General features: G+C 40.8%; 1 protein-coding gene across 1 annotated transcript in view; it reads right to left on the minus strand.

Annotated features, from left to right (window-relative positions):
* SPAG17 (sperm associated antigen 17) overlaps positions 1-12936 on the minus strand; it is a 249496-nt gene that overhangs the window by 123231 nt on the left and 113329 nt on the right. The window contains exons 16-18 of the mRNA XM_062193510.1: positions 9174-9235; positions 8435-8548; positions 2751-2905 (exon numbers count right to left, since the gene is read on the minus strand). Of these exons, the coding sequence (XP_062049494.1) occupies positions 2751-2905; positions 8435-8548; positions 9174-9235 (331 nt within the window). The remainder of the gene's footprint in view (positions 1-2750; positions 2906-8434; positions 8549-9173; positions 9236-12936) is intronic.

The following is a 12936-nucleotide window of genomic DNA, read 5'->3' on the forward strand; positions in this document are numbered from 1 at the left end:
TGATGCTCTATATTCCTTCTTTAAAAAAAGAAAACAAAAAACCCCAATTATTTTCTAAGAAAATCTACTCTATAAAGAAGAAGGGACTATTATATTTATATCAGATGTGCAGATGCCAACATAAGGACACGGGAAACAAGAAGAAGCAAGGAAGCATGACACCGTGCAAAAGAAGACAATAGTTCTCCAGAAACAGATAATGATCCGAGGGAAATCTATACAATGCCAGAAATAGAATTCAAAATAATGATCCTAAGGAAACTCAATTTGATGCAAGATAATACAGAGACAGTTTAATGAAATGGGGCAAACGATGAAAGGCCTGAATGAGAAATTCAGTAAGGAGGTAGAAATCATTAAAAAGAACCAAACAGATATTTTAGAGCTGAAAATGTCAATCAACAATAAATAAACAATAAGAAATGCAGTTGAGAGCTTCAATGGCAATAGACCAAGCGGAGGAAAAAAACTTCTGATCTGAAGAATAAGACTTTTGAAATTACTCATCTAGACAAAAATAAGTAAAAAACAATTAAGAAGAAAGGAAGCCTATATACACTGTAGAATACCAATAAGTGAACAAACATAGTGATTCCTGAAGGAGATGAGAAAGAAGAAACCATTGAAAACTTACTAAACAAAATAATATACTACACTACAATAGTTGTGATGATTTTGTGCCTTCTTTAAAATTTACTTTGTGTAAGTTGAACGTCTTCTTATTTGATTATTGTTTATAACCTTTGCCTATTTTCCCACTGACCTTGGTCTTTTACTTTTTATTTGCTGAACTCTTTATTTTGTGGAGCAGTAGGCCTTTGACTGCAATGTAAGTTAAAAATAAGTTACTCAGAAAATTAAATATTAGGTTAAAAAATAAAAATAACATACTGGACAAATTTGGTTTATCCAAAGAATGCGAGTTTGTTTCATTATTAGAATATCTATTAATGAAATTTAGCAGATTAAAGAAAAAATAAACTTAAATTCATGCAGAATAATTTGATGAATTATCTATGATTAATTGTTAAGAGTAAACCTTTTGTTTTATTTTATTTTTTTTGACCGGCAGAGTTAGACAGTGAGAGAGAGAGAGAGAGAGAGAGAGAAAGAGAGAAAGGTCTTCCTTTTTCTGTTGGTTCACCCCCCAAATGATGGCCTGATGCTACGGCTGGCATGCTGCGTTGATCCGAAGCCAGGAGCCAGGTGCTTCCTCCTGGTCTCCCATGCGGGTGCAGGGCCCAAGCACTTGGGCCATCCTTCACTGTACTCCCAGGCCACAGCAGAGAGCTGGACTGGAAGAGGAGCAACCGGGACAGAACAGGCACCCCAACTGGGACTAGAACCTGGAGTGCTGGCGCCGCAGGCGGAGGATTAGCCTAGTGAGCCGTGGTGCCGGCCACTAGCTACCATTTTTAAACCCAATAGTGAATTATGTAAATCTTAATGTAAAAAAGTTAATTGTTGAATAGTCAAAATAATTCCCTTAATGTCTGAAACCAGAGAAGGATGTCCCCTCAAAATTGCATTGGAGATTCCAGTCAGCAAATAAGACCAAAAAATAAATGAAAAATGTAATTATTGCTAATGGAAACAAAAACACAATTAAAGATTATTATGATGTAATGCTAACTGCTTGTAGGATAGTTAAATGTCAGTATTGAAACCTAATCTCTAGCTGCTGCCTTGTAGATGTGAACGAATGTTTACCAAGCATGTATTTTGTATTTTGTTGCACTGTACGCTGCAACTAATAAGCCAAGGAATCTACATATATTAGGTGCGTGTACTGTTTCTAAAAACCACAAACTAAGAATGATAAATTATCAATATAGTTTAGTATTTGCTAATTTTACTACACTCTTTTGTTATGTATATGTAGGGAAGTCATAGGGATTATAAATTCAATTTGAGTAAAGTTTAAAGCCATATATTTTATGATAAAGGGCCTTTAACTTAAGATGGCCAAAGCACTGATATTATATATTTGCTGTAAAGAGAACTATAAGAGTTTTATTTTTCTGATATTAAAAGTTACTTAATAAAGACTTATTTCTATTAACTTGAAAAAAAAAGTTCAAGGTATATATTGGCACACTTACTATATACATTATTTGAAAAAGATCATCCTCTGACTTTAAAATGTGTGCGTATGTGTCTGTACAGAACCTGTTCTCCCAATTAATTATTCTGTAAATCCATGGCATATTTCTGAATTACTTAGTACTAAAAATAACTATATGAATAATAAATGGTGAATACACATTAATGCATTATTGAATTAATAATGAAATCCTTGTTACTAATGAGGAGAGAAAGCATGTTGTAAGAGAACAAGAAATAACTAAAGAGCTTCAAAGAGAAAAACTATATGGATTCTTAGTGTTTTCGGTTTGCTGGAAACCTGAGTATCGTGTTGTTATGTTAGTCTTTGGAATTCCCTCAAACCATCAGACATAGTGTCATGTTTTGAGGTTGCTGCTTGAAATCTTTCAGAGGCAATCTTATTGATATCTAAATGAATTTGACGTAATTTAATAACACCTCTAGTAGATTCCATGTTGTCAAGAATGACAACTGTTTTCCTTATTGGTGTAGTTTGAATGCTTATCCAGGTGCTCAGTACACAGTAGACAAAAATGTTTTCATTGATTTGAAACACCTTTTTCAGGCTAAGCAACTAAAATCTAACTAACTATGTAACTAACAGAGACAACAATTTAATTAACTCAACTGTGTAAATTGGTTACCTGAATCCAACATTGGAGTGAAGAATAACATTCCAATATTCACAATGCAGGCGTTGTGCATTCATTGGATTATGAAATACTAAAAGTAAAGTGTTGTCTTGGGTGTGGTAATAAGAATCAACACATTTATATTGTTGATGGGCTTCTTGAAGAACCTGAAAATAAAAATAACTGCATTGTTATATCTTTTGTTCCCCCAGAGAAGGGTCTCCTTCCAGGGCATTTCTCATTTGTTGGCATCTCTTTTCTTCTTCCCTCACCTCTACTTTGTGAGTCAAGTTGGGGTCCCCAGAGGATGCTTTCCCGAATACTAGATGGTGAGAGCATAAATGGTGTATGTTTGGGGAGCATTTCAGCATTTCTTATACAAAGACTAGTCCTAGGCTCCAGGCATGGAGTGGCATTTGATACAAGAGTTCTTCATTAAGACTGATCGAACAACCAAGTCAAGCCATCTTATTTTATCATTGTTACAAAGCTCAGACAAGTAGCGCTATGGATTAAATTGTATCTTCTCCTCTCCAAACTTACATGGTGAAGACTTCCCCCAGTATAATAGTGTTTGGAGATGGGGTATTTGGGAGGCAAATAGGTTTAGATGAATTCATGAAGCTGAGGTCTTCATGATGGGTTTAATGTCCCTACAAAAAGAGGCACCAGAGATCTTGTTTCTCTCTCTCCTTCCCTCTCTGCCTCTCCCTCTCCTTTCCTTGTTTCTCTACCCATCTACCCACATGCTCTAGAATGCAACCATGTTGGCACCCTGAGCACTTCCAGTTCCCAGAACTGTTAGAACTCTGTGGCATTTTGTTGTGGCTGCCTGAGAAGACTAATAAAATAGGTATATCACTTTTCCCACTTCAAAGTATTAGCACTCTCATTTTTCAGCATAAATTAGGGCTGAGAGAGAATCAGGACGTGTCCAGGAAAATGGAATTTTTAAGTCCTGGGGCCAGGGTTCTGTTGTCTTTTAATATTTTGTATTCCACAGAATGCTCTCCACTTTATCTACCAAACTGAACCCAGCTGAGAGGTCTTTCTGACACACATTGTTTCTATTTGCCTTCCAACTTTTTCTTTTCTTTTTTTTCTTTTAAGATTTATTTATTTATTTGAGAGGTAGAGTTACTGATGGAGAGAGGGACAGACAAAAACAGAGGTCTTCCATCTGCTGGTTCACTCCCCAAATGGCTGACATGGCTGGAACTGAGCTGATTTGAAGCCAGGATCCAGGAGCTTCCTCTGGGTCTCCCATGCAGGTGCAGGGGCCCAAGGATTTGGGCCATCTTCTACTGCTTTCCCAGGCTATCAGCAGAGAACCAGATCAGGAGTAGAGCAGCCAGGACTTGACCCAGCACCCATATGGAATGCTGGCACCACAGGCAGAAGCTTAGCCTATCACACTATGGTACATGCCCAGTTTTTCCTTTTCTTAAAACATATCACCCTCCTCATGTACTGCAATGGCAGCTACCAAAGAGGGGCACAGTGAGCAACTGCTTATCTGTTTCTATGTCACTGTCAATCAGTAGTAAGGACACTGACCACAGGAAAATAAATTAGACAGCAGTGGACTTTCGCTATTGTTTTCAGGATCAGTCTGATGCATGTTGCTGTTGGTTTTTTTTATTGATTTGGAGTAATCTGAAGGCATGGAATTACATATTATGTTCAAAAACAGTTGTTTTACTTGTGCTTTCAACTCTGGCTTGATAGAAGAACCAAAATAATGCATTTATTTTCCCCAGTCAAGTCCCCTATATGAGTGTCTTTATGGAGCGGCACTTAAATTTTTATGTCTGTTCCCTGAGAGCCAACATACATGTGGTGAAAATCTTTGCATTAAAAAGATTGCTGTGTAGTGTCCCAACCATTACGTAATAATTTTTGTTGAGAGACAAATTCCTTTTAGACTATAAACCAAGAAAACCAATGTGTTTATTTATGATGAACATAAATCCTTCATTCAATTAGACAATAAGAGCTCCATAATCTTTGTGTTGCCATATTTTATTTGTCTGCTAGGAAACAAAACACTAAGTTTCCCATAGCTATAGCTGTTCTGAATGCCTGAAAAGTTTTCATATCATACCTCCTCTTTTTTTTAACTGACTTTTCTCCTTTAATCTACATTAATATTGCTGATCTCATTAATTGTATATTATTTCATTAAAATGAGTACCTGTGTTCCAGGCAGTGTGAAAGGGTATAGGGGAAACAAAAAGGAAGGAGATAGATAAGATCTTCCTCTTAAATATGATGAAGACTTTTATACATCATGTGGAGCTCAGAGAGGTTATGGCTTAGTTCATGAAATTGGTGGGATATTTGTTAAGTAGAGAATGGTTTGGAACAGGGCAAGAGTGGAAACAGGCTGACGATTAGGCTCTTATGGTAGAATGAGAGCTGGTAGTTAGATGAAAGTAGTGGCAGAAGAGACGCAGAAGAGCTTAAAGATATATTTGGAGGTGGATCCTTCAGACATGAGCATTGATGATGGGTCAGATAGAAGGGATAAAGAGAAGGCTGGAGTAAAGGGTAATTCTTAGCCTTTTTGATTTAGCAATTGAAAAATGCTCACATTTTCTGAGATGGACATCATGGTAAATACACTTAGATGTGAGAATTCTGACCTTCATGTGGGATACTAAATTTGAGGTGCCTATCATGAATTCACATAGAATTTTGACTTAAGTATTAACGTGGATCTCAGGAGAGAGGGAATTTTATCTAAATGTCTTCAGCATTGTACAGTACAAAATAGATGAAAACATCAAAAGACAGTGTTTACAGAGGAGAGAAGAGTGCTCCAGTGTTGAGCCTCAAAACTCTTTGATATTGGCCAGCGCAGTGGCTCACTAGGCTAATCCTCCGCTTGCGGCGCCAGCACCCCGGGTTCTAGTCCCGGTTGGGGTGCCGGATTCTGTCCCGGTTGCTCCTCTTCCAGTCCAGCTCTCTGCTGTCGCCCGGGAAAGCAGTGGAGGATGGCCCAAGTGCTTGGGCCCTGCACCCGCATGGGAGATCAGGAGGAAGCACCTGGCTCCTGGCTTCGGATCAGCGCAGCGTGCCGGCCGTAGTGGCCATTTGGGGGGGGCGGTGAACCAGCGGAGGGAAGACCTTTCTCTGTGTCTCTCTCTCTCACTAACTCTGCCTGTCAAAAAAATAAAAATAAAAAAATAAAATCTATTAAAACTCTTTGATATTTAAATGCTGGGTGGCCAGAGAAGTTAACAACTTCCAAATAAAGCACCGAGGAAGAGCTTATTACGGAGTCTTGGAAACCAAGAGTGAGGAGTGCTTCGAGGAAAGTGGTCCGACCTGGAAGGCTAAATGGTGAAGGGAGATGAAGCAAGATGGAATGTCTGTTAGAGTTGGCAAGGCAGTGACTACTGGTGGCCTTGAAAAGTGTAGCTTCACGGCAGGGTGAGGAAGGAGTCGGACTGAAACAAAATCTGAAATGAACTTCCAGTTAAACATGGAAGATTAAGCACATGCACGCCCTAGCGCTCACCAAAAACAACAATTAAAAAATCCAGTAAGATTATTATTTTTTTTTTAAATTGAAAAGTTGAAGGCCACAGGAAAGGATACAATGACAACAAAATTTTAGGAGCTGGAAAGCCCAGAGCTGACCAGTAAGTGACAACAGAACATACAAAGCCAAATTTCGAGATTCACCTTAGGAGACATCAGTCAGAATCAATGCAAAAACATAGAAAGGCACAGGAAATGAGGGTACTGGGTACCTCTGGAATCAGAGTGAAGGTGACACTGAAAAGTGTTTCTAAGAGGCAGGTAGGCCTCCGAGATCCTGAAATGGCTCTAGCCAGGCTGCTGCTGCCTGCCCCTCACTGCAGCAGAAGGGAGAGTGGTTATCTACCAAAGGAGACCCCTGGGTTCTAAGACACCTCTGAGAGGGAAGTGCATTGCAGAAAGAGAACCCTGTAAAGTTGAAACCAATGCTGCCCAACAGAAACAGAGGACGAGCTATGAATGTGAGCCACAGGTGTAATTCTAAATTTCATAGTAGCCACTCATTAAAAACCAAAGAATCAGGCAGGTGGAGTTTCTGGCTCCTAGCTTCAGTCTGGCCTTGCCCTGTCCATTGTGGCCATTTGCAGAATGAACCAATGGAAGAGGAAAGATCTCTGGCTCTCTCTTTCTCTCTCTCTGCTTCCCCACCCTCTCTGTCACTCTGTCTTTCAAACACATCTTGAGAAAAACTTTGAGGGGCTGGCGCTGTGGCGCAGTGGGTTAATGACCTGGCCTGAAGCACTGGCATCCCATATGGGCGCTGGTTTGAGACCTGGCAGCTCTACTTCCTGTTCAGCTCTCTGCTATGGCCCTGGAAAGCAGTAGAAGATGGCCCAAGTCTTTGGGCCCCTGCACCCATGTGGGAGACCTGGAAGAAGCATCTGGCTCCTGGCTTCGGACTGGTGCAGCTGCAGCCATTGCAGCCATTTGGGGAGTGAACCAATGGATTGACGACCTCTCTCTCTGTCTCTCTCTGCCTCTTCTCTCTCTGTGTAACTCTGACTTTCAAATAAATAAATAAAATCTTAAAAAAAAGAAAAGAAAAAGTTTGATAAAAATAAAATTCAGATAAAAGAACAAAAAAGTGCCAGTTTGTATATAAATCTGAAAACAACAAGAGGAGTTAGTTTTAGTATTATTTGTTATTTTGCATAATAGTTAAGAGCAGAAACTTTGGGGCCAGATTTCCAATGTCTGTGTCTTCTTCTCACTTAGCAACCATGTGACCTTGGGGAAAAGTCATTATTTGGTCAAGGTGCTTTAATTTCTTACTATTTAAACAGTTTCTACTTCATAGGATTATCATGAAGACTAAATGAGCTAATAATACATATCAGTCATTGTCAAGCACATGGTAAACACTAAATAAATGTTAGCTATTATAGTTTTAACTGACTTGTTGACTGAAACAAAAATACCATGAAATATAATGAACACTGCATAGAATGGATGGGCAATATGGGGGAAAGTGAGATTGCTTTCCAATAAAGTCTTACTTTTTTAGAGAAAATACATGCAGCAGGTTTTTTTTTTTTTTTTAAGTTTTTCTAAAAGCGTGCTTTTGGGGGCTGGCACTGTGGCTCACTTGGCTAATCCTCCACCTGCAGTGCCGGCATCCCATATGGGCACCAGGTTCTAGTCCCCATTGCAAATCTCCCAGTCCAGCTCTCTGCTGTGGCCTGGGAAGGCAGTAGAGGATGGCCCAAGTGCTTGGGCGCATGCACCCGCATGGGAGACCAGGAGAAGCACCTGGCTCCTGGCTTTGGATCAGCACAGTTCAAGCCATTAAGGCCACTTGGGGGGTGAACCAGTGAAGAGAAGACCTTTCTCTCTGTCTCTCTCTCTCTCTCTCTCTCTCTCTTTCTCTCACTGTCTAACTCTGCCTGTCAAAAAAAAAAATTAGCTCATTCTAAAAAATAGAAATAAAAAAAGCATGCTTTTGTAAAGTATATTTTACATCATGTAGGAGATTTCCTAGGAATGCATAGCTCAACCTGGGACTAAACTCATTTTTTTATTACTGAAGTACCAGAGAATATTGGTCTGAACTAGATCTGAGAGAGTGACCTAGAAGTGAACTGTTCTACGTCACAGCACAGCTCCCCAGCCCCTGTCTGACCATCTCCTGGAGGATCACAGCCCATAAATACCTGGAGCAGTACTTTTGGTTTAAAATGTTCCGTGAAACTCCAGTCCATTAGACTGCGCTGCTGCGTTTTCCTTATGTCCTCTAAATCTGCTTCCACCATCAGCTTCTTGGGTTTCTAAAAAAAAAAAAAAAAAAAAAAACCACACACACACACACACACAAATTTCAGCTTTAATACGTTTAAGTCCAACTGGAGCCCTCTTGGACTGCGTCAACAAACTAGCATGCACTCCACCTAATTGGGGAAATCTGCATATGTATAAATCCATATGGCAACATTTTAGGATTGCTGCTGCCAGAAAGAGGACGCCTTTGACTTTTTTTTTTATGGGCAACATAATCTAAATATTTTTATTGTTAGGTTATACTCTTCTGAGTCCTGTTAGCAATTATAGAAAGGTTTTCTGAACTCACTTCAAGACGACGTTAGTCCTGCATGGCTGTATGGTCAGCAGGTGTTCGTGCGGCTGCCAAGCCCCACTGTCTAGAGGAGCATGGAGCTGGGATGGTTTGCTTAAACCGGCTAGTAAAATTAACTCCTTTCTTTCCAGCTGGAGCTGGCCTGGGGATGTCTGAGTGATCCCTCGCCTGTAACATCAGCATTCTCCTTCTAAGTGCTCCCCCCACCCCCCGACTTTCTTTCTTTTTTCTTTCTTTTTTTGCGTATTTCTCAATCTGGGTCATGGTTTTCTCAGATCATCTTACTTGTCATCTACACTTTTAGGAAAATAATTCCTTACCTTTTCAAGAGAATCAGCCGTTGTGACTGCTTCATCTTTGATCTCATTGTTCATGGTCTGCTCTGTAAATCAAAGACACCAACATCCAGTTGTGTTCGGGCTTTGTTCTTGCCTTGGTCAGCCCTGTGCCTTTTTGTTGCCCATATGATCTATGTTTCTGTGCTGAAAAGGTAATTCCTGAAAGGCATGTCTAGTGCCTCCAAAAAAGGTGTTTGTGTCAATAATCCTAAATCAGTGCTTAGCTAGAAAATTTATACGAAACGCTTTGAAAATAACCCAGCTTCTTATATTCTTAAATCATATCATGCATTCTGCTTTCAGACTATACATCACTCACTTCCAGCAAGGGAATGATTAAAGTAAATCGACTGCTCACTACACATCTTCTTGTGCTGGTGACCATTGCAAAGCCTTTCCAAATTTCTATACGTCTTATCTGGTAGCTATGGAAAGGGGTGCATGGGAAGGATGTATGAGAAGCAGAACTACCAGATAAAAATGCCTCCTATGAGAAAATAATGCCTTTTCACCATTCTGCAGAGCTCTTCTTCCATTTATTAATCATTTATTGATTTGAACAGTATTCGTGGAACACCTTCAAATTTACAGGTGGAGTATGATGAAAGTGAGTTACATTAACAAATGAACGGTAGCTGGACTCCACAGTATGGCGCCGTGGCTGAATCATGCACACCAGTTTTCCTTGTGACCAAAGAATATCATTCTGTGATTAGTGGGATTCTGATATCTGCCTTGGCTTAGAAGCAATCAGCTCTGTGAATGGACTGGGAGGAAACAGTTATGTTGTTGATTTGCATGCCACCACGAAAAAAAAAACCAAAAGAGTTCCATGATAGATAAACAGACATCTCTACTGTGAATATCTCAGCCTGTAATCTGCTCCCGTGGTGGTGAAATAGAGAAAGTGTATAGTATGGTTCAAACCTGACCAAAGCTGTTGAGTGCGTATGGGAGGGCAGACCTTGTGGGACACAGTTTCATGCTGCTGCATAGCAGCACCAACCTGGCATCTTCTACCTTTAGAGTAACTGCAAATTTGGTCCTGCAAAGTTGTATTGAAAATGGCTCCAGCCCAGCTCCCCACATGCGTCTCATTCATTCTCCCTTGCTCATAGTGCTCCAGACAGACTGGCCTGCTTGCTGTATCTTGAGGGCTTTGTCATTGTTTTCTGTCTATCTGCCCTACTTTGATTTTTAGATATTTTTTTTTTTTTACAGGCAGAGTGGACAATGAGAGAGAGAGAGACAGAGAGAAAGGTCTTCCTTTTGCCGTTGGTTCACCCTCCAATGCGGCCAGCGCGTTGTGCTGATCTGAACGCAGGAGCCAGGTGCTTATCCTGGTCTCCCATGGGGTGCAGGGCCCAAGCACTTGGGCCATCCTCCACTGCATTCCCAGGCCACAGCAGAGAGCTGAACTGGAAGAGGAGCAACCGGGACAGGACCGGTGCCCCGACCGGGACTAGAATCTGGTGTCTGGTGCTGCAAGGTGGAGGATTAGCCTATTGAGGCGCAGCGCCAGCCAGATATTCAGCTGTTTTAAACTCTTTCTTCAATCACATTGTTGCTTAAATGTCACCTTCTCAAGAGCAATGTGCTTCTTTTCTGCTTTATTATTTTTAAACTGAAAGGCAGTTACAGAAAGAGAGTGAGAGATGGGATAGGAGAGAGAGAGAGAGAATCAATCTTCGATCTGCTGGTTCACTCCCAAAATGGCCGTAACAGCCAGAGCTGGACAGGTTGAAGTCAGGAGGCAGGAGCTGCATCTGAGTCTCCCACACGGGAGCATGGGCCCAAGTACTTGGACCATCTTCTGCTCCTTTTCCAGCCAGGTGTGTTAACAGGGAGCTGGATCAGAAGTGAAGCAGCCAGGACTGGAAATGGCACCCATACGGGATGCCAAAGCTTCAGGTGGTGGCTTAACCTGCTGTGCCACAGTACTGGCCCCTGCTTTACTTATTTATTTATTTATTTTAAAGATTTATTTATTTATTTGTAAGGCAGAGCTACAGAGAGGCAGAGGCAAAGGCTGAGAGAGAGAGAGAGAGAGAGAGAGAGAGGTCTTTCATCCTCTGGTTCACTCCCCAGATGGCTACAATGGCCAGAGCTGAGCTGATCCGAAGCCAAGAGCCAGGAGCTTCCTTCAGGTCTCCCACATGAGCACAGGGGCCCAAGGACTTGTGCTACCTTCTACTGCTTTCCCAGGCCATAACAGAGAGCTGGATCAGAAGTGGAGCAGCTGGGACTCAAACCAGCATCCATATGGGATGTTGGCACTTCAGACAGCGGCTTTCCCTGCTACACCACAGTGCTGCAATCCCCCCACTTCCAGTTTATTTTTAATCACAGCATTCATCTGTACCAAAGACTATTTATTTGTTTATGTTCTTTCTATTCATCTTAAGTGTAAATTCTTGGAGAGTAGAAAATATCTTATTGGGGTTGGTGTTGCAGTGTAATAGGTTAAACTGCCGCCGGCAATGACAGCATTTCATACTGGCACTGGTTCAAGTCCTGGCATTTCCCTGCTCATGTGCCTGGGAAAGTTGCCCACATGCAGCTCCTGGCTTTAGCCTGGCCCAGCCCTGGCCACTGCGGCCATCTGGGGAGTGAACCAGAAGATGGAAGACCTCTTTCTCTGTCTCTCTCTCTCTCACTCTCTCTCTCTAACCCTGCCCTTCAAATAAATAAAACGCATCTTTAAAAACAAAATTACCTTCTTTTCCTTACAGTACCCTGAGTGCTGAACACCTGGTAGAAATGTGATAAATATATAGAAACAAGAGAAACCTTCATTTTATATTGAAACTAGAAATGAATATGGAGCCATAGAGACAGAATAGAAATGTGGAAGAAAATCCATAACCAAAGCTTATTTTGGGGGTGAGCACAAGACTTAACTTTTTATTCCATGACAAAGAGAACCGTACCTGGGCTTCTCGGAGTGAGTAGTTAATTCCTCCTACCAAGGATAGGTCAATGTGTTCTTTATTTCAGGAACATAGCTACTTACGTGCTTTTTGCTACTAGTTCCAGCTTGCCTTGAGCTGGTGAAGGTGACAGCATGGACGTTCTATTTTGATTTAGAGGAAAACTATCAAGTCAATTCACTTCAGTATGTATATAAATATATCCACTCAAGAGAAAACACGGGCCAACTATAACTCTAAATAGACCATGATGTCCCATGTGACCTTGAAGCAACTGATATGAAATCTGTGGAATAAAAATTATTCTATTCTGTGGGCTGCAAGATTTCCGGGAGATTTGATATTCCCTCCTGAGACTATGGAGCCTGCAGAAAAAAAAGTACCCAGTGTAGAAAACATGTTCTAAAACACTGTGCATCACTTATTTTGTCAAAGGAAAGAACATTCTGAAGCTAATCTGAACTATTCATTTAATAGTAGGATAAAAATCACTTTTTTCTTCCTTTCTGATTTCTGCCTTCAACCGCATAATCCTCTGACAGTGTGATTCAGTAGTTTTTGACACATCTGGAAGTGGATGCTTTCTCATCCCTTTGAAAAACAGCTTTCCTAATCTGTTTTACTTTAGAGATAACAAGATCCCTCTGCAAAGCAGTTACTTTATTAAAAAAACACCCAACAAGCATAAAGGGCACATCCAAACCTACAGCCTCACGGTTATCAACTCTCAGGTTTTTCATAAATATCCAATAGGCCCTGTCAAGGACAAAAACAATCTCAGATGGAAACCCAGTATTTGGTTAAGCAAAGCACAC

The sequence above is a fragment of the Lepus europaeus genome, chromosome 5 (genome assembly GCF_033115175.1).
Source record: "Lepus europaeus isolate LE1 chromosome 5, mLepTim1.pri, whole genome shotgun sequence".
Classification (NCBI taxonomy): Eukaryota; Metazoa; Chordata; class Mammalia; order Lagomorpha; family Leporidae; genus Lepus; species Lepus europaeus.